The 25,913-nt window shown below is 44.7% G+C and overlaps 2 protein-coding genes across 3 annotated transcripts in view; one reads left to right on the top strand and one right to left on the bottom strand.

Moving 5' to 3' along the window:
• MCM10 (minichromosome maintenance 10 replication initiation factor) overlaps positions 1-25,913 on the top strand; it is a 118,466-nt gene that overhangs the window by 67,521 nt on the left and 25,032 nt on the right. The gene's annotated exons all lie outside the window — the stretch shown is intronic.
• On the bottom strand, positions 8,156-25,557 carry PHYH (phytanoyl-CoA 2-hydroxylase). Of its 2 annotated transcripts, XM_049705615.1 has the most exons (10): positions 25,399-25,557; positions 21,900-21,958; positions 20,803-20,913; positions 19,996-20,164; positions 16,657-16,738; positions 15,080-15,261; positions 12,355-12,504; positions 10,336-10,467; positions 9,016-9,084; positions 8,156-8,472 (listed from the first exon to the last, which is right to left on the bottom strand). In XM_049705615.1, the coding sequence occupies exons 1-9, from the start codon at positions 25,471-25,473 to the stop codon at positions 9,043-9,045; spliced, it is 1,002 nt and encodes a 333-aa protein (XP_049561572.1). In that variant the 5' UTR covers positions 25,474-25,557; the 3' UTR covers positions 8,156-8,472; positions 9,016-9,042. The 2 variants fall into 2 exon arrangements, with proteins under 2 accessions (XP_049561572.1, XP_004278626.1); XM_004278578.4 differs by lacking the exon at positions 9,016-9,084 and having other exon boundaries at positions 25,399-25,556.

Raw genomic sequence — 25,913 nt, 5'->3', positions numbered from 1 at the left:
CATGTGCCTAGAGCCTGTGCTCCGCAACAAGAGAAGCCACCGCAGTGAGAAGCCCGTGCACCCCAACGAAGAATAACCCCGCTCGCTGCACCTAGAGAAAGTCCGCGTGAAGCAACGAAGACCCAACACAGCCGAAAATAAATAAATTTATTTTTAAAAAAAGAAGCACCGTGGGTGCACCCCAAGCACAGCTGCCACTAGGCCAGATGCTTCTTGCCCAGGTGCAAAGGACTTGTTTGCTCTGCTGACTCCGGGCATTCATCCAGAGCACGGGGGCAAACAGGAGCTGGGGTCAAATCTCACAGGCCACCTGTTTTTGTAAATAGAGCTTCGTGGGGTCACGGCTACTGTGGTCCCCAGCTGCCTCCCGGAATTGTTGCAATAGACACAGTATGACCAGTGAAGCGAAAAATAAATATTTTTGACTCTTTGACCCTTGACAGAGAAAGATCACTGACTCCCGACCTAGGGCAGAAATCCGGAGAAGGGCAGAGAGAGTTTTGCTTGCACCCCTTAGTGACCAGTCTCTGAGTCACTCTCAGTTTCTTCCTGTTCATTTTTTTTACTTTAAAATTTTGCTTTAGTTTCTGAATGGGGAGTGCATTCACCTGGTTCAATCAAAGTCAAATAAAAGAGAAAAGTCCTGGGCTTCCGTGGTGGCGCGGTGGTTGAGAGTCCGCCTGCCAATGCAGGGGACATGGGTTCGTGCCCCGCCCACATGCCGCAGAGCGGCTGGGCCCGGGAGCCATGGCTGCTGAGCCTGCACGTCCGGAGCCTGTGCTCCGCAACGGGGAGAAGCCACAACAGAGAGAGGCCCGCGTACCGCAAAAATAAATAAATAGATAAATAAATAAGAGAAAAGTCCTGGGCCTTCCTCTCCCCACCCAACTCTGTTCCAAGAAATGACAGTTCTCAGGAGAATTGTGTGTATAGCGGCTTTCTTTTTTGAGGTGACAGAAATGTTCTAAAATTGACTGTGGTGATGGTTGCACGTATCTGTGAATCTACTGAAAGCCACTGAATTGTGTATTTTAAATGGGTGAGCCCTCTGATATGCAAAATAATCAAAAAAATCAACAGTGCAGAATATGGGTGCGTGTTAATTAAATTTAATCTGCACCCTCGGATTAGTCAGCATTGAAGCATCCCCACCAGGAACTCATGTTCAAGTACTTTAACTATCATTATCTAAATCTGCACCAGAGGGTTTGTCATTCCCATAAGGGAAGCTAGAAACAGTGCTCCATCCTTAATAGAGTGTCGCTTGTGGCTAGAAAGAGTGTGTGGCCACAGCTCTCCTCGCATGTACAACACAGAAGCAAGCGGCCACCAGACCCCAATGGTGTGGCATTCTAGGTCCAGGGACCCTCATTCACAAGGACCCTGTGGCCAGATCAAATGACAAGGCTCACCTGCTCTCAGATCACTGTTTCCTACCCCAGGATGGCAAAGGAGAGAGATCTGAGATGAACAGACCAGGTTAGATGACTGACTCCTCTGTCCCTTTGCCAACAGCTGTTGGAATCGGTAGCAGAATCTATCCTGAGACTTGCTTTTATTGTCCACTTGACAGTTGTTGGAAGCAGGTGACATCAAAATGTTGAATAACTAGTGAGGCTTGGCATGTTCACGGTCCTGGGGCAGGTCCCCTCTGGCCGCTGGATTTGGGAAGTTGTGGGGAGGAGTCCCAGGAAAGAGGTGGGAGCAACTGGGATGGAGAGGCGGCACTTGGCCTGGGGGGCGGTGATGGAAATGCTCGGGACAACGGCTCGCTACCCACTGTTATGACGGTTTTTCCATATTTCAGCAGCAGATATAACTGCTCTGGTACACATGGGCTCAGTGCCAGTTCTGGTGAAAGGCCAGTTTTGGCCTATGTCACCTTGCATCACTGTTACACACCCCCCGTGACCCTCTTCCCTTTTGCTTTTCTATCCCCATTTGTTGTCTGTCCTTTGTTCCCAAGGCTGTCCCATTTCTCTTATCAAAAAGGAGGAAATGTCCCACTAAGATGTTAGGATTTAATGCCAGACTTCCTGAGGCACTTGAGTTTTAAAAGAGAATGTCTAGGGACTTACCTGGTGATGCAGTGGTTAAGAATCTGCCTGCCAATGCGGGGGACATGGGTTCGAGCCCTGGTCCGGGAAGATCCCACATGCCACGGAGCAGCTAAGCCCGTGAGCCACAACTACTGAGCCTGTGCTCTAGAGCCTGTGAGCCACAACTACTGAGCCTGTGCTCTAGAGCCTGTGAGCCACAACTACTGAAGCCCATGCGCCTAGAGCCCGTGCTCCGCAACAAGAGAAGCCACCGCAATGAGAAGCTCACGCACCGCAATGAAGAGTAGCCCCCGCTCACCGCAACTAGAGAAAGCCCGCGTGCAGCAACGAAGACCCAGCACAGCCAAAAATAATTAATTAATTAGAAAATAAAGTCAATTCCCATTTCTTTTAAAAAAGAGAGCGTCTAGAAAGAGGCTCTGTCCTCAAACTCATGGCTAGGGTGGAATTTGTGACATGGGTGGAAGATGATTTGAAGTGGGAACCTTCTCAGCCCTCTTGCAAACACATGACAAAGGGGGTCAGCCTATGTGGGACCTGCCTTGTTCAGGATAATGGCATTAGAACTAAAACCCAAGAGTGGCTTTTGTTTATTTGGAATAATTTTGTCCCTGTGAACTTCCAAAGGTATCCTTCTGAAGAAGATAGAATTGATAGTTCAAAGACGATGTCTTAGCCAAAGACTAAAGTATCGTGAGATGGAGAAGTTTCCAGGTTGGAACAGTGAGGGAATTTACATAATGATAGAGATGTACACCACCTCCCTCCACCTACTCTATTTCAGTAAGGTAGTCAACTTTCAACTGTCCTTACAAGTCTGAGCTAAGAATTTTACTTTGGTCAAAAATATCTAACCCAGCACCACCTCATACCCATTAGGATGGCTACTGTAAAAATACCAAAAATGATAAGAGTTGGAGAGGATGTGCAGAAATTGGAACCCTTGTGATTTTTCGATGGGAATGTAAAATGGTGCAGCTGCTGTGGAAAACAATGTGGTGGGTCCTCAAAAAATTAAAAATAGAACTACCATATGATCCTGAAATTCGGCAAAAGAATTGAAAACAGGGTCTCAAAGGGTTATTTGTATACCACGTTCATAGCAACTTTATTCACAATCGATACAAATTGGAAGCAACCCAAGTGTCTGCAGATGGATGAATGGATAAGCAAAATGTGGTCTATCCATTCAGTAGAATACTCTTCAGCCTTAAAAAGAAGGAAGTTCTGACACTTGCTACAACATACATGAACCTTGAGGACAGTATGCTAAGTGGAATAAGCCAGTTGCAAAAAGACATACTGTATCCACTTATGTGAGGAACCTAGAATAGTCAAATTCATAGAGATAGATAAAAGGTAGACTAGTGGTACTATGGGTTGGAGGGAGGGGTAAATGAGGAGTAGGGGGTTAGTTTTGCAAGATGAAGAGGGTTCTGGAGATAGATGGCAGTGATGGTTGCACAACAATGTGAATGTACTTAACACCACTCAAATGTACACTTAGAAATGGTTAAGGTGGTAAATTTTATGTGCATTTTACTACAGTTAAAGATTTTTAAAGCATATCCACCTAAAAAATAGATATCAAACTCAACACAATCAAACCTATTGTGGAGCTTCTGATGAGTAACCAGACTTCTCAGTCACAGTCACCTCCTTTCCCAGCGTCCCTGTCCCCCAACATATGTGAAAGAGGTACTGGTGAAGAGGTGAAGAGTGCAGTGGAGCGAGAGGTGGCTGGAACACTCAGGGGAAAACACGTCAGGAACCGGAAATCGGGGCCAAGGCTGCACAGGCCAAGTGTGTTTAAGAGGGACATGCTCTCTCTCTTTTTTGATGTACAATGTTGTGTTAGTTTCTGCCATACAGCAAAGTGAGTCAGTTGTACATATATATATATATATATATCTGCTCTTTTTAAGATTCTTTTCCCATATAGATCATCACAGAGTATTGAGAAGAGTTCCCTGTGCTATCCAGTAGGTCCTTGTTAGTTATCTGTTGTATATATAGCAGTGTGTATGTGTCAATCCCAATCTCCCAGTTCATCCCTCCCACCCACTACCCTGCCTTTCCCCCCGGTAACCATAAGTTTGTTTTCTACATCAGTGACTCTGTTTCTGTTTTGTAAATAAGTTCATTTGTATTATTTTTTTAGATTCCATATATAAGTGGTATCTGATATTAGTCTTTCTCTGTCTTACTTACTTCACTTAGTATGATAATCTCTAGGTCCATCCATGTTGCTGCAAATGGCATTATGTCATTCTTTTTAATGGCTGGGTCATATTCCATTGTATATAAGTACCACATCTTTATCCATTCATCTGTCGATGGACATTTAGGTTGTTTCCATGTCTTGGCTCTTGTAAATTATGCTGCTATGAACATTGGGGTTCATGTATCTTTTCGAATTAGTTTTCTCCGGATATATGCCCAGGAGTGGGATTGCTGGATCATATGGTAGTTCTATTTTTAGTTTTTTAAGGAACTTCCATACTGTTCTCCATAATGGTTGTACCAATTTACATTCCCACCAACAGTGTAGGAGGGTAGAGGGACATACTCTCTTACGAAAGAGAAACAGTTACAAAAATGAGGGACTTCCCTGGTGGTCCAATGGTTAAGACTCTGCACTTCCACTGCAGGAGGCAGGGGTTCAGTCCCTGGTCAGGGAACTCAGATCCCACATGCTGTGCAGCACAGCCAAAAAAAATGAGAAGTTTGGTGCTTACATTGAATAAGCAATAAATAGCAAGGGTCTCATATGTGAGGGCACTGTGAGCGTTAACAGAGGTGCCCAAAGGAATAGGCAGGACCTTCAAGGGTCTTCACTATCTCTATTCAGGAAGGCAGGGTATTTACAAATGGGAAAACCATACTTTCAGGAAATGTATTAAGTGCCAGGTGGTGGTATGTACTATACATACAGGATGGTTACAAGAGTTGAGTTGAAGGAGAGATTAATTCAGGTTGTGTTGGGTTAGTAAGAAAAGATTTTGACAGGTAAATTTGAGATGGTTTGAACCGTTGAGCTGTATTACTAGAATTAGCTTTGGGAAATGTTATGTTTTGTTGATGCAATCATAAGATTTTCAAACTCATTTAACCTGTGGTTTAAAAGGGGCAAGCTCAGGGGCTTCCCTGGTGGCACAGTAGTTGAGAGTCTGCCTGCCAATGCAGGGGACGTGGGTTCGTGCCCCAGTCCGGTCCGGGAAGATCCCACGTGCCGCGGAGCGGCTGGGCCCGTGAGCCATGGCCGCTGAGCCTGCGCGTCCGGAGCCTGTGCTCCGCAACGGGAGAGGCCACAACAGTGAGAGGCCCGCGTACCGTAAAAAAAAAAAAAAAAAAAAAAAGAGGCGAGCTCCAAGTAGATACCAGGAGCAAAGGTTTCTGGTTTTCCTATGATTAGTCCCAAATATAGAAAAAGAGGAGCCTTTCTATTTGTTTTGTTCTGTGCTTTGAGTACCTCATATACTCTTTTTAGATGGGTCTCTGGTGAAATAAACATAAGCCCAGGATAAATCCCCTTCACCCACTGTGAAGCCAGGCTCTTGTTATCTTCCAGGCTTTTCCTTATTCTGCCAAGATCTAGTGATATTCCTATCCCAGCCCATCAGTTTCCAGCGGACATCGGCTCCCACCTTTCCAGGGGTCCCATAAGCAAAATAAGCAGTCAAGTTCATCCTGCTACTGTCTTCGTTCCATACTTGGGCCTGTTACACGGAGTGAGTGTGAAAGCGTGGGTAATCGTTAGTCAAATCCATTTCACCTGCCTCCACTAACCAAGGTCGTTTTAATTGTTGCTATACGATGTTTGCCTGAGTTCTTGTCCCAGAACTTGGAGTCAGCTGTGTCTGCTTGGAGGTGAACTGGTTGAGACCGGATAGGACCACCCACCCTCCAACTGGGCATGCGCGAGTCTCCGTTAAGTGACCTTTTGACATCAGGGGGCTGAAGACACCACCCTGGGTCTGTGCAGAGCGCCTGCCTTTTTGAACGTGCAGAGACCTGAGGCTTAGCCACACCTGCGCAGAATAACAGTGATGACCTGACTGCACCTTTCCCCAACCACCTTTCCCACGCTCCCCATGCCTCAGTCCGCCCTGCTGCCTTATCCCATAAATAGCCCAAGCCCCTTGCCTTCCAGGAGGCAGATCTGAGGCTTTGTTCTTCCGTCTCCTCTCTGCTGCAAACCTCGGGTCTCAGCATTTCGGCTTGAAAAACTTTTCTAGAAACTGGTGCAAAACGAACCTGGTTCAGTAACAGATGCTTGGATATTTGTTAGATAACTAGTAGGCAAAAGGGACACGGCTAAGATGGGAAATGTTTCCCAATTGACTAGTTGGAGTTCACTCAAAAATGCACAGGGGGGCTTCCCTGGTGGCGCAGTGGTTAAGAATCCTCCTGCCAATGCAGGGGACACGGGTTTGAGCCCTGGTCCGGGAAGATCCCACATGCCACGGGGCAACTAAGACCGTGCGCCACAACTACTGAGCCTGTGCTCTAGAGCCTGTGAGCCACAACTACTGAGACCACGTGCCACAACTACTGAAGCCCGTGAGCCTAGAGTCCGTGCTCGGCAACAAAGAGTAGCCCCCGCTCACGGCAACTAGAGAAAGCCCGCGCGCAGCTACGAAGACCCAACGCAGCCATAAATAAGCACAAGGGAAGTGACAAATTCTGCTGTCTGGTTTTCCTGCTGAAGTCTACTTTTTCACATTTATTTTAAATTCAAAATTAGTTGGGGGCTTCCCTGATGGTGCAGTGGTTGAGAATCTGCCTGCCAATGCAGGTGACACGGGTTCGAGCCCTGGTATGGGAAGATCCCACATGCCGCGGAGCAGCTAGGCCCGTGAGCCACAACTACTGAGCCTGCGTGTCTGGAGCCTGTGCTCCACAACAAGAGAGGCCGCGATAGTGAGAGGCCCGCACACCGCGATGAAGAGTGGCCCCCACTTGCCACAACTAGAGAAAGCCCTCGCACAGAAACGAAGACCCAACACAGCAAAAATAAATAAATTTTAAAAAGAAAAAAACCTTTAAAAAAAATTAGTTGGAAAAGTTTATTGCAGAACAGTGCCCCATACATGCTGTTTACACTGGCTTTCCCTATGTACATTTTATTTCCAATTATTCCATAATCCTTAGACGCTGTCAGGGATTCTCATGTCTTCCCCAGTATCTAGCGAGACCTGAGCTTAAACTGAGTGTTCTTACAGAGAAACTGACAAAAACGGTGAAGCTAGATTTAGGAAAACATGTGCATAGCAGAATGACAAAAACGGGGACTCTTTCTTTCTTATTAAAGCTTTAACTAGAATTTTTAAGAATAAGGACTGTGGCTCCTTGCTGCCCTCAGCTGGTGTAGAAATACAGTGCTCTATTAAATTCCCCCAGTCCACACCACTCGAAATCCAAATCAAAAGTATCTAACCATATGGTATTTATTTTTCTCTTTCTGACTTACTTCACTCTGTATGACAGACTCTAGGTCCATCCACCTCACTACAAATATCTCAATTTCGTTTCTTTTTATGGCTGAGTAATATTCCATTGTATATATGTGCCACATCTTCTTTATCCATTCATCCGATGATGGACACTTAGGTTGCTTCCATGTCCTGGCTATTGTTATAAAGCAGAAACTAACACACCATTGTAAAGCAATGATACTCCAATAAAGATGTTAAAAAAAAAAAAGTATCTAACCATTTTCCAAGACCTTTGAAAGAGGTTAGATTTCATTCGTAAATGCTGCCCTGCCCAATATGAATTGGCAGAGAAAGTCACCCTGGTCTTCTCTCTTTAGAGAAAAAGGCTTGGAAAGATCCAGTCTTTAAGGAGGTTGGTTGGGCTGCAGAGGCCATGGAAGGAAATCCTGTGTCAGAACATGAGTCTCCACCCACATTTTTACTCCCTGATGCCCTTCTTAGGCCCTCCACTAACTGTGCCTCTAATATTCATTGTTCCAGATTTGAAAAGAAATCTCTCACAACACGAAATTGGGAGGTGGTGGGCTTTGCGTTTCAGAACATTAATCCCTGCTTGGGTAAAGAGCTAATTGAATGAAGGAAACTGATCGAACAGACTTCAATTATGCATCACCTTTATTAGTTGCAACCCCAAGTTTTCCTTAAAACAGTAATATTTCACTTTTACTGATTTTATGTCCATTAAAGCCACGCCACCGTGCTGCAGAATTACCTGTATGCAATTAAGTACCGGATCTGTGCACTTCGATTTTGTTAACAAGTGGATAGAAAAGATTACATCATCTCATTGAGAAAAGGTTTTCCTCTGAGACCTTGTTCCATCCTGGTTTTCTTGAAAAGAGTTCGAGCAAAGGGCTATTTCAAAGGTTGATTCTTTCTCCTTTCACGACGCGTGCTCGAAATCTCCAAACATCCTGGAAATAATACCAAACACAGTGAGTTTATGGGACACTTTGATTTACCTATTCACCATAAGACAAAGTAGATTACTAGCATCTACAAGTGGTTAAATACAAGAAAGAAAAAAAACCCATCCACAGTGGTCATAACAGTAAATAAAGCACATTCTGAGAGTCCAGTTAATGTACCTGCCAACATCTAAAATCATGTTTTGTAGCCAAGACAGTGAGTCCCCACTCGTGTCAGTCTTGTTTTACTTGGCGCTCGTGCTGATTACAGGTGTTGGAACTGGCGGTTAAGTCTGGTCACAATACAAACAGTTTAGTACCCAAGCTCCTGCTTTCCTTGGTTATGTCTGCCTGCCCCATTCTGAGCCATGTACCCCTGATTAGATCATTATCATGAAAATGATGTCCTGGGCTACTGGTTTGGGTTTTTTCTTCTTTGTTCCTAATAAAACAACTCAGACTTTCTTGTTTATTTTTGAGCAAACAGCAAGGTATCCTGGGAAGAACGATTTTGGAACTGGACCTGACTCTGAAATCTCCGTCACTTACGTAATTGAGGGCAATCTCTTGAACTCTTCATTTTCTCATTAAGAACTTGGAGCTATAATGACTGCTCCACTGGGTTTTGGTGAAGAAGAGAAGAAAAGGGATATGAACGTGCTTTTGTACCTGACAAAGAACTCTATAGCAGAAGTTAGTATTGTTCTTTTAAGTAAAGCCAACGAACTATAGCTGAGAGAGTAACGAAAAATAAATACAGGAACTGATTCATTTAGTACAACTGTGACAGACCTCAGACGTATATACATTTTTTTCCTGCCTTGAAATTCAGGGTGTTGGATGGAAGCTCCAGTTGGCAAAATATGTTGCCTTTGTAGGACATTTAAGTACTGGACAAAGGGAGAAGGACAAGACTTCCAGGATGTGCCAGTGTGAGACCAGAGCATTTTCAGATATGGGATACATTCACAGATTCCAAAGAGAAAAGGGGTTAAGGGTGGAGGAAGATTTGTGCTCTGGGAAGTTGTTTCAGAAGGTGGTACCCTGCCTTTGGTGAGCAAGGCTCTCCAGAGTACTAGAAGGCCCTGAGTTATCGTTACACTCAGCCTATTTGGGGGTCATGTCGCCCCCAGAATAGATGCATTTAGTTATCTAATGCACATTTAACAAGTAGGGTCAGGTTCTTGGTTCAGATGCTAAAATGTACACAATCTACGATGCAAATAAGTTTATTTGCCTTGACTGATAACTTGTTGTCGATCAGCAGCAGCATGGAATGTTCACCAGTTAAAAACAATCTGCAGACGAGGTGTATTAATTAGGGAAGCATATGGAACACCGTCTTACGCCCGCTATGACAGGCATCCGTGATCTCTCATCTCTGCTACGTGCAGGCTCTCGTCAAACTCCAGATGCAAACTGACCCAAACAAACACTTGCTTGAGAATTGCTTTCTGGGAGTCTTACTGGAATTCCAAATGCATGTACTTTCTTTACAAACAAAGGAGGCCTATGACTGACAGCCCAAACCTTTAAACCGTGTGCGTTCAGAAGGTAGCCTTGTCCTCCATTTGCTCTCCCCTGAATTTGTTATCTACTTCCTCTCCTACCTGTCCGTTCTGCAACACGACGGCCTGCGTACCACAGGACAGCCCGGAGACTTACAGAATTCAGGTCTCCCACGCTGGGAAAGCAAGTAGTACAAACAAACTCCACTGTCATTCTTAGGTCTCAGCAATGTTTCCAAAACGAGCTCTAAACCCAAGCATTTTATACTTTCAAATTAAATCAGGTATGAGAATTATTAAGCATCTGAAGAAAAGAAAAAACCAAGATCTTTACCTTGTCATTTCATACAAACGTACATACCTTCAGGCTGACGTCTTTCACTCCATGGATTTTACTGGCTATCTCTAAAATTTCCTCTCCAATGTTTTCTTGACTGGTACCCTTCACATCGATGTAGTGGCAGTTGGCATCCGCAAAATGGCAGGAAATTGCCTGTGCAAAGTGAATCGATTCATGTTACAAAAACAAGAACGAACAAACAAAGAACGCCCCGTTAACACCAGCAACCTAGCAAGGAGGCTTCTTTTAGAAAGTCAGTTCTGTCACTGAGCGTTCGATTTCTAGACTGAACGCTGTTCCCATGTGTCCTGAATCAGTCTCTCGATGGCTCAGCTGCTTTTTTTTCCACCCAGCTAAAGGCTAATTGAGAATTTACATGACGTTTTTCACTAGCTGTGTTATTTATTTTCCAAAGGTATATACGGGGCAGGGAACAGAATTAAGTAAGTAAGAAGTCTTTAACTTTTTAGCATTTGATTTTTCTAATGAGTGGATACTGCCAAGTCCTACAGAGGAATGTATTGCAGGGTTTCTCATCACCTCAGTTACAGAAGTTACTCAGTTAAGTTTGTAATGAGTTGGTATTTCAATGGCCACAGATGATGGGGTGAAAAAACTGAAAAGACCTTGCAAAGGAAATAATAGGCAGACACCCCTCTTGAATCAGAAGGATGTTTAAAGTTTGATCGCGTTCACATACAATACCCTCGTTTCCTTTTGAAGGTAGGATGGAAGTTCCTTGGTTCTCCCCATTCTTGAAGGAGTTATAAACAGATCTAACTTGCAAGGCGGTAGTTAAAACTCACCTTCCTTGTCACAGGTTAGTTGTTTTAGGGTGACTGCACCCATCAGAAGAGCTTCCTACTTTGCCCCAAATATCAAATTTCGAGGCAGTTGAGTCACAAACTTTATTTCCCATGGAAGCCCTAGTGCCATACCAAGCCATACTGGAGCCTGAGGCAACAGGGAAAAAATGTACAGTCCTACCTGTACCCTTTTATGTATTTTTTAATGGTTAATACTTCCCCAAACATTAAAGCAGTTAAAAAATATTGAAAAATTATAAAGTCGGTATATTAAAACACATTATTTCCAGCGTAGTGCCTGTACCCCTTTGTACAGTTCTGAGGGTCATGGTAGTGGAGGGTCTGACCTCGTCTTTAAAATTTTGGCGTTGTGCTCACCATGGATTTTTTGGCATTAATTTTGATTTTTTAAACTACTACATTAAAATATTATGTAACTGGACTGTGGAGTGTTTTGGGTACCCCTGAGGGGAGTGCCTTCTTCCCTCATGCCCATCCCTCACCAGGCTCATGGAGCCTGCTGGATATTTGAATGAATGGAAGATGAAATCTGACAACTAACCCCCAGCCTCAGGGAGACACAAGGGCTTGTTGTAACAGACTGGAAAACTTCACTCGGCCCCAAAGAAGCCCCTAATATTTAGTATAAACAGCCATGTCATCATAGGGAAATGGGAGCCCATAGTATCGTCAGATCTGCGGAATCTTAGAGAGGCAAGAAATCTGGGAATTTATGAGAAATTATGTCAATTTTTAATGTAAGCACTGAAATCATGAAATTGAAAGCACTGAGGCTAAGGGGTGAAAAACATGGCCATATCTGATTTCCGGGTGGCCAATTCAGACCTTCCTTTGCGATCAATAGTATTTTCCCCAGTAGCAATAATATTACAAACGTTCCTCTTATATGAGCTGTACACATCCCAGATGTTCTTATTTGGTATGTCTGCCTTTGTTTTTGCCTCTGAAACCATAGGCTAGCAGCTTCCAAGTAAGTAAGCTCTCACTCTGAAGCAATTCCATGAATGTTCAGTAGGCTGGGATCCTGAGGTCACCTGGCTCCTTGCTGCTGTGAGCAAGAAAGCGTGACGGAGGCAAATATATTTCCTGCTAAATAAACCAGACTAAAGGGCAGTTTAGTTAAAAGTCACAAATCCTTTAACTTTGAATATATCATGGCACTTTTGTTCCTAACCCGTTCATCTTCAGAAAGAGCTGTGATGTGAATGCATACCTTCCGGAATCTTTGACTTTTGTTCCGACCAGATCCATGGATGAGCAAAGGATGAAAGAAAACGGTGTCTCCTTTCTCCATCAGGAGGTGCACCCGGTCATTATTTTTGTCATAGTCCTGGATCCCGTGGAACATGATGTTAACCCCTCCCTAAAACACGAGAGAAGCCAAGTCCAGATGTGAGGAAGCCACTAATTAAAACCCTATCAATGACTCATCAGGAAAAAACAAAGCTTCTCTAAGTTCTTCCAAGAGAAACAGATAAATAAATTAGATTTAAAAAACCCAAAAAACCTTACATATACCAAAGCTTCTCAGATGACTGGTTTTAAGAAAGCCACATGTTGATGCTAAAATTTTGGACTTTTTAGACCGGATGAAAAATTTGGAATTTCCACCTACCCTTCATTACTGAATTATAAATGAAGATCTAGATCAGCTTTGCATTTTGTGGAATGCAGGAGACCAGCTTTCCAGGTTAACCCATAATCATTCTTTCCCACCTGGAACTTGGCATAAATCATTCTTCTATTACTCAGGAGCATCTCTGAGAAGCTAACTATTCTCCCAAACTAGGGGAGAGAAAATACTCAGTTTTTCTGGGCTGAAAAAACCACTCATGTCACGTGCAGAGTAAAGAAAGAATAGTAAATTATAACATTATGGGGACTTCCCTGGTGGCGCAGTGGTTAATAATCCGCCTGCCAATGCAGGGGACGCAGGTTCCATCCCTGGTCCGGGAAGATCCCACATGCCACAGAGCATCTAAGCCCGTGCGCCACAACTGCTGAGCCTGTGCTCTAGAGCCCGCGCGCCACAACTCCTGAAGCCCGTGAGCCTACAGCCCGTGCTCCGCAACAAGAAAAGCCACCGCAATGACAAGCCCGCGCACCGCAACGAAGAGTAGGCCCCGTTCGCCGCAACTAGAGAAAGCCCACGCGCAGTAACGAAGACCCAGTGCAGCCAAAAATAAATAAATAAAATAAAGAATAATTTAAAAAAATAATAAAATAAATAAAACATTATGTTTGTTTATAACTATTTTCAAAGTTAGTCACTGTATTAGGTAATGGTTATGTCTTTATGGAAGAAGCTAAAACGAGAAGTGACAAAGTTTGCAAACCTTTATGGGTCTTTGGAGGGTAGCATCCCATTTCCCTTCCTAAGACTATCCCAAATACAAATTCCTTTTGGGGAATGACTACTTTCGTACTGCACTGTATTGGGACTTTGACCGAGTGAGCTTCTCTCCGTGCACAGGGTTGATATGTAACCAAGATAAGCTAATCTGACCTCCCACCGAGGCCACTTTGAATCTGAGCAGACGATCGAAGAGACCGGATGTAGTCAGGGTCCACTGCCCATGCCAGGTACCCCACCCAACTGTTCCCGCCGAGCAAGGACTTCCGCTTTCCTTCCCCATCCCCCAAACCCCAGAGCTGGCCAGCCTTCCCACCGATTCTGCCTGCCCCTGCAGCCCTCCAAAATATTCCCTTCGGCTGAAGTCGGTGAAAACCCACTTCTGTTGCTTGCACCAACCTTTCCTAAACCTCAACTTAATCGACGAATTTCAGATTTTATATCAGAATCTAGACTCAAATATTTTCACTTAGCACTAATCCTCAGTGCAAGAATTCTAACTAGGGGCTTCCCTGTGGCTTAGTGGTTAGGAATCCGCCTGCCAATGCAGGGGACACAGGTGTCGATCCCTGGTCCGGGAAGATCCCACATGCGGAGCAACTAAGCCCATGCGCCACAACTACTGAGCCTACGCTCTAGAGCCTGCGTGCCACAACTACTGAAGCCCACGCACCTAGAGCCCGCGCTCCTCAACAAGAGAAGACACTGCAGTGAGAAGCCCGCACACCGCAGCGAAGAGTAGCTCCCACTCGCCACAACTAGAGAAAGCCCGTGTGCAGCAACAAAGACCCAGTGCAGCCAAAAATAAAATTAATATTTTTAAAAAAGAAGAATTCTCACTAGTTGGCACAGAAGTCCTGAGAGCCATATTCTTTACATCCCACAGAACCGTGTCCATTCTGTCTGCCTTAACAACAGGTGCTCTTCCCACCTTGATCATCATTATGGGATTTTTGAGACATTGCCTTATACCTAAAATGCTAAGAGTCTCCTCTCTGGTTTCTCTGCCTCTGGACTCTTATACCTGCAGTACATTCTGTGCCAGACCACAAGGTTATCGCCTTGAAGAACCAATTGGACCTCATCATTCATGGGCCCCAAAGCATTAAACAGTCCTCCAGCATCATCAGCTGAATCGATAAACCATGAACAGCCTCACAACAGGATACTACTCAGTCCTCCCCAGAGCCTCTCTCTGCCGGTCTGTTCAGCTGGAAGGAGATGATCCCACTTCTTTACTGCGAGACCCACCAATCAGGGTGTAAGACTCATGTGGCACTTGGCACACACATCTGGTGTTGCCGCTTTGTGTCTTACCTCTGCACTTAGGCTTCATAATCTCAGATCTTTTATAGCATCACCAAAGTTCCCCACTTTGGTTGGCTTTCAAGCACTTGTTGAAAGAACAAAGACAATCATTTTATCTGACATCCTTGAATTTTCCCTGATCCTTATTCTAAATCCTAGAACAATGTTTTGCTAAGAAAGGAAATGTCATCTTATTGGCAAAGCTCCTTCTGTATACTGATGTGAAATCAAAACAACAGAAGATTCTGATCAAGACTCAGCCTCCAGGCAGACTTACCTCCCACTGGGGATAATCGTGTGTCTTCAAGGGGCCTCTGTGTGTCCCTGGGAGCACAACCAGACAGCCGTTGTCCCGGTCGATGTGCTCCATGGCTGTCCAGGCACAAACGATGCTGTTGCTGGGCCTGAAGGGGAAATAGTGCAGATCCTGGTGCAAGGGGTGACGGGATGTCTTCTTGCCTAAAACAGAACCTGCTGTTAAAATAAGTAAACTCAAGTCTCAGAATTCTTCTCCTCTGCCTGAAAAACCAGAACAATGACCTATCCCTGCAAAAGCAAACAGATGAAACAATGCTAAAGAAAACCAGCCTCAACAGATAAGCACCAAATTGGAACACTGAATCAGCACAGTGACTGTCTTTTTTTTTTTTGGCCATGACGCGAAGCATGAGGGATCTTAGTTCCCCAACCAGGGATTGAACCCATGCCCCTTGCAGTGGAAGCATGGAATCCTAAGTGCTGGACCACCAGAGAATTCCCATCAGCACAGTAACTCTGGATCCTGTCATTCTTTCTGGGCTTCTGGTAGCCAAGGACTACTTTACACTATTTTCTAGCATGCTGTACATATGTCATCATCTCTGTTGTGCTTTATTCCTTCCTAACTCTGGTTTGGGCACAGAGCTTAGTATTCCCAAAAGAAGGCTGATTAATTAAAGAGAGTGGTCAAATCTGAGGTCCTCTGATAGCCTTCAAAGTGCCTGGTACAAAAAAATATATCGTTAATTAACTAACTAACTAACTAAAAGGCCTCTCAGAGGTTTCCCCACCAAACTAGAAGCATTTGGTGTACAATCAATGTGGATTATCAGAGATACTAGGCCCATGTTTACATTTTTCCCTAGTTTTGCCCTCTGAACGTGGTTCCCCCAGGCCACCGGATCTCTCCAGGCAAGACACCCAAGGAGGGAAAGACGTGATGTTAAACTACAGACCTGTCACATAAACCTCTCCCAGCCATCAGGAGGAAGACAAAGTAGAAAAGGATCCAGAATCTCTAATGGCCGATTTACTACTGCTGGTACAGCTGAATTTCTCAGTGTGGCCCAAGAGCCATCTGCATTAGCATCTCTGGGTATGGTTAATAAAAGTGCAGATTCCTGGGTTCTGTTTTCTGAATCAGTCTCTCTAGGAGGGAGGTCTTAGAAGCTACATTTTAGCAAGCACAGGAAATTTGAAGAATAATTGTGGTATATGATTTATAAGAATAGTTTTAACTTTGGTAGTAATAGTAATGGCTTTAGATCAGGAAGGCAAAGTCCACACTCTCATGCATGGGTGAGACTGCTAACAAGATTTAGAGATGTTGAATAACAGCCTCTGGGGTGTAGGGACAGTCGTGTTTACTGAACTGCATCTTTCAGAAGCCAGTTGTGTAAAAACCCAGCGATAACCCTATACTTCAATGTTTTTATGATGTAAGCTATCTTAAGACTTAAATAAAAGTACATATATTCATTTATGCGAAGTTTAGCAGTTGTACACATTGCTATTAGTTAGGACATCAACCTTATGTACTTAAACACTTTTTTTGTTGTTGTTGTTGCTTCTACTTTACAAATAAGAGCTCTTTACCAGAATCTGGAGGTTTGTTTATCAGCATCGTATGCATGGCCATAATATTGGGTCCGGTGAAGCACTCCACATATTTCAGAATCTAAGGGAGAGGGGGAAGAAAGTTCATGGAAAATCAGATACACAGGCAGGTGGCACAAAGTACATCTGTCTATACAAGAACTCAGATGGCAACTGTTTAAAACAATCAATTGATGTTTCACAACCTTGCAAACAAACCATGGAAAACTCAGCAACTGGAAATCATTGGAAATTTACAACACTCTGAACTAAACAGGCTTTTTGGAGCCAGCTGGAAACTTGCATACTTCTTCTACAAGAGAGACGTGAGTTTCTGTGAGACACCAACTGCAAAGGGCAGGAATGCCCTTCTTTCCACCAAAGCTGTTGGCAGTTGCCCAGTGAGAAGGCAGCTTCCTTTTCCTTCACGGAGACTCTTCGTAAGAAGGGACCACGAAAGGCCCCGACAGGTTTGCCGCTGTCATGAGTAACCCCGAGGGCAGGAGAACAGGGGCCTGGAGACCACTTCACAATCAGCATGGCCATTAATTCAACAACTCCCTCCTAAGGTCTCTGAACCAGGCAGAGTGACAGCAAATAGGGACACAACAGTGAACAAGATAAGCGGGTCCCTGCCCCAAAGGAGTTTATATGCTGGTGGGAAAAAAAGTGTTAAACACATAATGACGTGGGCCGATGTGGTTGAGACCCACGCTCCGAGGAATAAGCTGCAATGGGAGCAAGTGACAGGGAGGACCACCTCCTGCATCAGACCCACTAGAAAGGGGTAAAAAGCAGAAAGGACTCAACACTGCATGCCTCCTACCTGCCAGGGGCTTTCTATGTATTGACACATCAGCTCGGTTAAGCGTCACAATAGTCCCTGCAAATTAATGCCCCCATTCATTAATAATACTTTGAAATGAATGCCCCACACGGATAAGATGCCTAAGTTTGCAGAGCCAGTTAAATGAAAAAGATGGTATTCAAACTCCCTTTCTGTCTGCCTCCAAAAAACGAAGCCCAGTCTACGGCTTTCTCTCTATTTGATCTCTTGTGTATAAGGGAAATCGGCAGTTTGAGTATGAAACACTTGAAATGTTACGAAAATCTCAGGAGTCAGGCCTCATGCTTGTTTTTTTAATAAGAAGTTTGTTTTTGTCTTTTTTTTTTTTTTTTTGGTATTCACTTAGGCTGCGATTTTCTAAACCTTCGTCATTGAAGAGCCATCCTCACCGTTTCTGTCCTGCTTTGCAGAATTTCCCAATATATTTAGCCAATATTCTCCCTAAATTAAATTAACTCACTTCTTTTACTTAGTTTTTTTTCTTTTTTAAAATATTTATTTATTTATTTTTTGGCTGCGTTGGGTCTTCGTTGCTGTGCGCAGGCTTCCTCTAGTTGCGGCGAGCGAGGGCTCCTCTTTGTTGCGGTGAGCGGGCTTCCCATTGCGGGGACCTCTCTTGTTGCGGAGCACGGGCTCTCGGCATGCGGGCTTCAGTAGTTGTGGCACACAGGCTCAGTAGTTGTGGCACACGGGCTTAGTTGCTCTGCGGCATATGGGATCTTCCCAGACCAGGGCTCAAACCCGTGTCCCCTGCATTGGCAGGTGGATTCTTAACCACTGCGCCACAAGGGAAGTCCCTCTTTTACTTAGTTTTATCCTGATTAATAATATTCCTGAAATCATGGATTTGAGGTGCTGGTTCATTTTTCCAATACATATTAAAATAAATACCCAGCTATTAAAAGAATGCCTACCTCCCTAAAATCATTGCATGAACCACCAGATACGTGGTTCACATGTTACAGAGGTAGGAAATCTGAAAGTCCCGATAGAGCTTAATCTACTACATGTTGCCTGTGATTTCCAGCTTTTTATCCTCGATCCACCCACACAACTTCCATTTCTATAACAGGACTTGAGGTTGGGAAGCATGCATGGCTCAGAGGGGCCACTTCTCCTCCCACCCCCAACCCAAGGGGCCCGACATCCCAGGTGGCTCAGCTGTACAGTCTTTCTTCACGAATCAGATTTATTAACAGCACTTGAGATTATAGTTTCTAATGAGTACTTTGTGCCAAGTGTCCTTTCAAACCATTCTAAACAAATGGTCATAAACTGTAGTACATTTATGCAATGGAATACTATGCAATAGTTTACAAAGTATAACGCAGATCCATAGATACTAATATGGAAAGATGTGTCAGATCTACTGCAAGTGGAAGAACAAAGTGACAACCAGTGCGTTCCCTGTCACACAAAAGGTGGGGTTACACAGATATGCTTGATTATACCTGAAATAATTCTAGATGAATACATAAAAAAACTGAACAGTGAGTGGTGCTGGGGGTGGGAGAATTCACTTTTCATTTCATGTCCTTCCATACTATTTGGATATTTTTATAAATATGAACTACTCTTAAAGAATAATTTTTTAAAAACTAGTTTACATTTATTTGTTTGCTTTTTCTTTTTTTTTTTTGGCTGCGTTGGGTCTTGGTTGCTGGGCACAGGCTTTCTCTAGTTGCGGTGAGCAGGGGCTACTCTTAGTTGCAATGCATGGGCTTCTCATTGTGGTGCCTTCTCTTGTTGCAGAGCACAGGCTCTAGGCGCGTGGGCTTCAGTAGTTGTGGCTTGGGCTTCAGCAGTTGTGGCTCTCAGGCTCTAGAGCTCAGGCTCAGTAGTTGTGGCGCACGGGCTTAGTTGCTCCGCGGCATGTGGGATCTTCCCGGACCAGGGCTCAAACCCATGTCCCCTGCATTGGCAGGTGGATTCTTAACCACTGCGCCACCAGGGAGGCCCTAGTTTACATTTAAAAACAAACTCACACCTCTACTGACCAGATCATAAAACAAAATGAAAAAATAAGTGGATATTACGGTAAGTAGCCTCAGCATTGTCACCCCTGTGGAAGTGCCTGTATGAAGTGTGAGAAAGGCTCTCTTGCTCTCTCTTACCACAGAATTCCTGCTCTCCTTCACCAGAAATAATTAGCAAAAGCAGGATTTCTCAGTCTTGGCACTACTGACGTTTTGGGCTGGATAATTCTTTGTTTGCGGGAAGGGGCTCTTCTGTGCATGATAGCATCCCTGGGCCCAAGTAGCAGCATCCCTGACCTCCACCCATTAGAAGCCAACAGGATACCATTCCTCCTGCCTGACAAGCAAACATGTCTCCAGACATTGCCAAATGTCCATCTCTGATTGAGAACCACCACTCTAGGACCCCAGTAGAAAAGGGCTAGATGAAGTAAAAAATAATAATAATATTTCAGAGGCAGGCATGCAGATGGGCAATTAGCTTAAAGAGAAAGAGAACACAAGAAGGCCTTGAACCTCAGGGAGGGTGCAGTATCTGAAGAGTTCCTTATCTTCTTGGAAATCTTGGACCTTGGTGATCACTTTCTCACTTGGCACATACTCTGATTTTGCAATGGTCACATCTCTCATCACCATCAATCCCAGTGGTTTCACCTCCATTCTGCAGATTCTTTCAAACTCATCCCTAGAAAATTCAATTGGTAAATGATGTCATTACCGCAGGCTCCAAGCACCTCCCTGGCCTTGTTCTGTGGAAAGACTCGAAGGTTTGGGGGTGGTTTTTCTGCACCAAGTTGGCCTCTAGCCCCAGGTTGAATAGTTCTGATGGGAGGAAGGAGAAAATGGCCAGCTCAGAAGTGCCTGCCTCCTAACTGTGAGGCTGAAACTTGCTCCCAGAGTTCAAATATTCCTTAGCTTGGCAGACCAGTGGGGAAATATTTGTGAGTTGGTTTCATCTGAATGAAAGAGCAAACACCTCCCTAGCACTACAATAAGCCAGGCCCTGTTTAAAGTATTCTCTCTCTATTTTACCTATTTAGTCCTAAAAACAACTCTAGGACATAAGTACTGTTATTTCCCCTGTTTTGCAGATATGGAAACAGGCATGGAAGGGTTAAGGAATTGCCTCATACACACAATGTTAAGCGACGGGGCTAAGATTAAAGCCAGCCACCCTGGCTCGAGCCCAGGTTCTAACAAACCACTTCCTAACAAACCCAATCCCTGAAAAATATCTGTACAGACACAAGCTAATCTTACTCATATTCCCACTATACACATATAATACATATTTCTGTTATATAACAAATAGTGTTACTGTACCTAAAATATTGAATATCAGCATCAGACACCAAATTTTTAATGACAAGAAATCCATTTTCTTCATAAAATTTTCTCTGTTCTAGGCTTAGAATATTATTATCCCGAGTATACCTAAAGGAGAAAAAAATCTCAAGTAAGTCCAATTTAAAAATCACAACCTAACAATATGTATCAAGAACCTGAGAAATGTATGTACTCTTCCACTAAGCATTTTTATTTCTAAGACTTTAAGGAAATAGTCTGAAAAAAATGTTAAAGCTTTAGATCCAAAGCATTAATTACTGTCACCAAGAAATGGAGGAGTAATTAACTAATCATATTATATCCATTCAATGGGACGTGACTCAAGCATTAAAAATAAAGAGCATATAATAGCATGGACAATGCCTATTAAATTAAAATATGACAACGATGTAAAACCAAGGCACGACTTCTTTAAAAAAAAGACTATAAGGAAGTACAAAAAAAATTTTTACTAGTGATTGCCTTTATGTAATGGCATTACGGATGATGTTTTTTAATTCCTTCTATTTCTCTGATTTTAAAATTTATTCTGTAATGAATATGGTTTTTCAGATGGGAAACTAATATATTTTATGTTTTAAATTGTCTAGTTCGTGCATTCACAGAAGAAATCAAAGTAACAAAAATCTGAATAAGTGTACAGCGCGCACACACAAACTCAGATCACCCTGTCCATTACTCTGGTTTGGAACTGTGACCCTATGAGAATATTCCACGGAGATCAATGTTTTCCACTTCAAAGGTGATTTTAAGACAAACCAAAGATGCTAGCTAATACATCAGACTAACCAAACGACAGGCTAATTTAAATGAGATATATGATGCCTGAATTTTACAAAATAAGATTATGCACTTTCTCACATTTTTCCCCCTTTCTGAATTTTAAAATACATATAGAAAAAGTCAGGGTCTTCAAAATTTTCCATGATCGTTAGAACAAATCCTGGAAATGGAGGATTTGTATAATGCATTCTCATCGGGCAACATGTATTTTAAATCCTAGTTACCACTAGAAAAAAAAAAAAACCTTTATATACATTGTATGGTTAAAAATTAAAATTAGATCTACTCACTGGAATTGTTGAGGATGGAAGCCGGCAGGAGAAACAGTCCCTGAAGTGTGGTGCGCTATCTAGGATGTGAATTAAGGCAAATGAAGTAAAGTTTAGGTGTCAACCTTTTCTAGAAACGGTCTGCCCTGGATTGGTTTTCACAAGGGAAGACGGGCTCTAAGTAGTCACCAAGCAAACTGATGACACACGTAAGCTCTGATGCGCTGCTGCTTACCTCATTTCATTTCACAATAGCCTGAGGAGGTGGCTGCAAGCCAGAAGCTTTACTATTCCTGTTGCATAGAGAAGGAACCCTAGGCTAGGAGAGCTCAGTAACTAGTCCAAGGTCACCGAGCAGAAAACAGCTGAGCCAAGGCTTCCACACGGTTTTCAGAGTTTCCATCCGTTTCATTCCCCCGGCTATTTCTCCCACCAAACTACTGAACAAATAAAAATGGAAAGGCTCTATTCTAGAAATAAGGAGAAACCTGTGCTATTCAAAAGAGGAACTTAACTTAGTAGGAGTCTAGTCCAAAATATTAGCAATATTGGCTGGTCATTAGAAAAAAAAAGTCTACCTTTATAGAAAATGTTTGCCAACCCTGGCTCAAGACTAGGAGCTGTTGGGACTTCACTGGTGGTGCAGTGGTTAAGAATCCACCTGCCAATGCAGGGGACATGGGTTCGATCCCTGGTCCGGGAAGATCCCGCATGCCGCGGAGCAACTAAGCCCGTGCGCCACAACTACTGAGCCTGCGCTCTAGGGCCCACGAGCCACAACTACTGAGCCCCCGTGCCACAACTACTGAAGCCCGTGTGTCTAGAGCCCATGCTCCGCAACAAGATAAGCCACTGCCTTGAGAAGCCTGCGCACCATAATGAAAGAGTAGACCCCGCTCGCCGCAGCTAGAGAAAGACCACGCACAGCAACGAAGACCCAAAGCAGCCCAAAATAAATAAATTATAAAAGAAACAAAACTGAGTTATTTGTAGTGAGGTGGATGGCCCTAGAGTCTGTCATACAGAATGAAGTAAGTCAGAGAGAGAGAAACAGATATCATATGCTAACACATATATATGGAATCTAAAAAAGAAAATGGTTCTGATGAACCTAGGGGCAGGACAGGAATAAAGATGCAGATGTAGAGAATGGACCTGAGGACACGGGTAGGGGCAAGTGTAAGCTGGGATAAAGTGAGAGAGTAGCATGGACATATATACACTACCAAATGTAAAATAGCTAGTGGGAAGCAGCCGCATAGTACAGGGAGATCAGCTCGGTGCTTTGTGACCACCTAGAGGGCTGGGATAGGGAGGGTGGGAGGGAGACACGACAGGGAGGAGAAATGGGGATATATGTATATGTATAGCTGATTCACTTCGTTATACAGCAGACACTAACACACCACTGTAGAACAATTATACTCCAGTAAAGATGTTAAAAAAAAAGACAGCCCAAAGAACAGGAAAAAATGTTTGCAATCATATATCTGATAGGGGACATGTATCTAGAATATAATAAAGAACTATTACAACTCAATAATAAAAAGATAAATAGCCCAATTAAAATTTGACAAAGGAGGGACTTCCCTGGAGGTCCAGTGGTCAAGACTCCATGCTCCCAATGCAGAGGGCACAGATTCGATCCCTGGTTGGGAACTAAGATCCCGCATGCTGCACAGCACAGCCAAAAAAAAAAAAAAAAAAGAAACACTAGTTGCCTTAGATTTAAGATTTGCAGCAATACAGCCTTTCACAGGCCTCTGAATTACCTATGGTGTCTCAAAAGAAAAAAAAGTCTATAAAATAAACAATGACTCCAAGAAAAATATGATCCACGTAGCAGAGTATCATTTTAAATATCTTACAGAACTAGAAATTCCTTTTTTTTCTATCCAGTAATCACAGATGACTGACTTAGCATCTTGGTTTTTTTCTTCTCATTTTTTTCATTGTTTCTTTAGCTTAAAGAGTTACTTTCAGAATGTCACTTCTCTTAAACATGTTATCCTTTTTGAATGATGTCTTTATATAACTGGGGACAATATAATAGTCAAGGAGATGGGAATTCCCTGGAGGTCCAACAGTGGAGGGCCCAGGTTCAATTACTGGTCGGGGAACTAAGATCCCACAAACCACGCGGTGAGGCCAAAAAGAAAACGTCAAGGAGGGGCTTCCCTGGTGGCGCAGTGGTTGAGAGTCTGCCTGCCAACGCTAGGGGATACGGGTTCGTGCCCCGGTCCGGGAAGATCCCACATGCCGCGGAGCGGCTGGGCCCGTGAGCCACGGCCGCTGAGCCTGCGCGTCCAGAGCCTGTGCTCCGCAACGGGAGAGGCCACGGCAGTGAGAGGCCCGCATACCGCAAAAAAAATAATAGTAAATAAAATAAAATGTATCAGAAACAAGTGCAAACAGATCGCTGGGCCCCATGCCCAGGTATTTTGATACCACAGGTCTGAGATGAGCCTGAGTATCTGCGTTTTTAACAATTGCCCAGGTGACGCTGATACTGCTGGTCCGGGGACTGCACTTTGACAACCACTGCTTCCCTTAAATGACCTTGGTCAGGAGTTTTCATCTCCCCTAGCCTCGACTGTTTTCTCAACTGTAAAATGAGATTACAGAGTCACCTGGGTTCCCTTCATCAGTTTGTGGATGAAATTTTAAATTTACAACGGTTCCGATTCATCAAGGCTTGGAATTCAGCAGAGAGAGCAATAGTGAAAGTAAAAGAAACAGCCAGTAAGATCGTTTTAGGAAAGATTTCAGGATCCTAAATATAGCAGAACAGGCCACAAGGGAAAAAAATCCCAGGCCCAGTTTTCTGCGGAGCTTCCAAAGGTTCGCGCTGAACGAGAACACTTAAACTGAGCAGGCAAAAACAATTCTATAAAGCTACTTGACTTCTATGTCACAGTGACATCTCTCTGGATCCAACGCCCGTAGCGCACACATGCTCTCGGGGATTAACTTCTCAAGGCCTGACCAGGAGGGGACACAGGGCACCCAGCCCTTCTCCAGGAGACAGTGTTAGCTCCACGGGGCTCCCCTGGAGAAGCAAGAGCTGCTCCGCCCTGAGAGGACTCCGTGGCTCCTCCAGGTAGCTCGGCGCCCCCGTTTACGGTCTCGGTCTCTGGGCAGCCGCGGCCATCAGGCGCGGCCAAGTGCAGAAAGCGACAAGGTAGCAGAAAGCAGGCCCGCTCGGTAACGACTTCCCCCCCGCCCCCCCGCCCCCAAAGCCGGGGAACAGAGGCCCTGAGGGCCCGGACGGCTGCAGCGACGCCACTCCAGTCGCTGGGGCCAGCAGTCCCGGGCCTACCGGGCGGGCCGGTCCCCTCTGGGGCATTGGGGACCACCGGCTCCTGGGGTCGCACCTATCCTCGCCCCCAGGGCCCGGAAGAGACGTGACCATTCACGGGGACAGGCGGCGCGGAGCAAGGAAGAGCCGGCGCGGCGGCTGTGTGATGCGCCCTGATAGCCACCACCCTTCCAGCTCGAGACCCCCGCACCCAAAGGATACGACGGCCCCGGCCGAGCGGCCGCCGAGGTGTCGCAGCAAGACGCGCAGGCGGGCGGAGGCGCGATCCTCGTCCATGGCATCGGGCGGGGGGACAGCCGGTGGCCCGGCCTGGGCCGCACTTAACTCCGCGGGCGACCCCGCCTCCCCGCGGCGGGCGGGGCTTGGCACGGACGCAGCTCAACCGGGCCGCGGGGCTCGGGGAAGCGCCGCCTCCGGGGAGCGGCCTAGGGCGCTACGCGCAGCTTCACATGGCGACCACAGCGTGGGGTCGCTGCCTGCGCACCTTGCTTCTAGCGGATGGCAGAGGTCATCTTTGTCGCACAGAGCAGGAAGCTAGTCCCCAAGGGCTCGGTCACTAGGGTAAGATCAACCAGGAGGAAATCCAGCCAGAACATAACATGCTTAATGGCATAGTTTCCACTTATTTTATGCTGTATGACTGATCCTTCCACTAAACTGCTGAAGGAATAAAAATTCAAATGTTCAGCCCTAGAAGCAACATGTGCTTTCCAGAA

The sequence above is a fragment of the Orcinus orca genome, chromosome 2, assembly GCF_937001465.1.
Source record: "Orcinus orca chromosome 2, mOrcOrc1.1, whole genome shotgun sequence".
NCBI lineage: Eukaryota > Metazoa > Chordata > Mammalia > Artiodactyla > Delphinidae > Orcinus > Orcinus orca.
Note: the sequence above shows the minus strand (reverse complement) of the source record. Positions and strands in the feature narration are given on the sequence as shown.

Bases quoted from the DNA above. Each gene is read 5' to 3' on its own strand.
- PHYH (XM_004278578.4), bottom strand. From the start codon at position 25,473: ATGGACGAGGATCGCGCCTCCGCCCGCCTGCGCGTCTTGCTGCGACAC. The intron at 12,505-15,079 runs GTAAGTCTGCCT...CTCGTGTTTTAG, and splicing joins ACGATTATCCCCAGTGGGAG to GGAGGGGTTAACATCATGTT. The intron at 10,468-12,354 runs GTATGCATTCAC...CACTTTGCACAG, and splicing joins AAAGTCAAAGATTCCGGAAG to GCAATTTCCTGCCATTTTGC.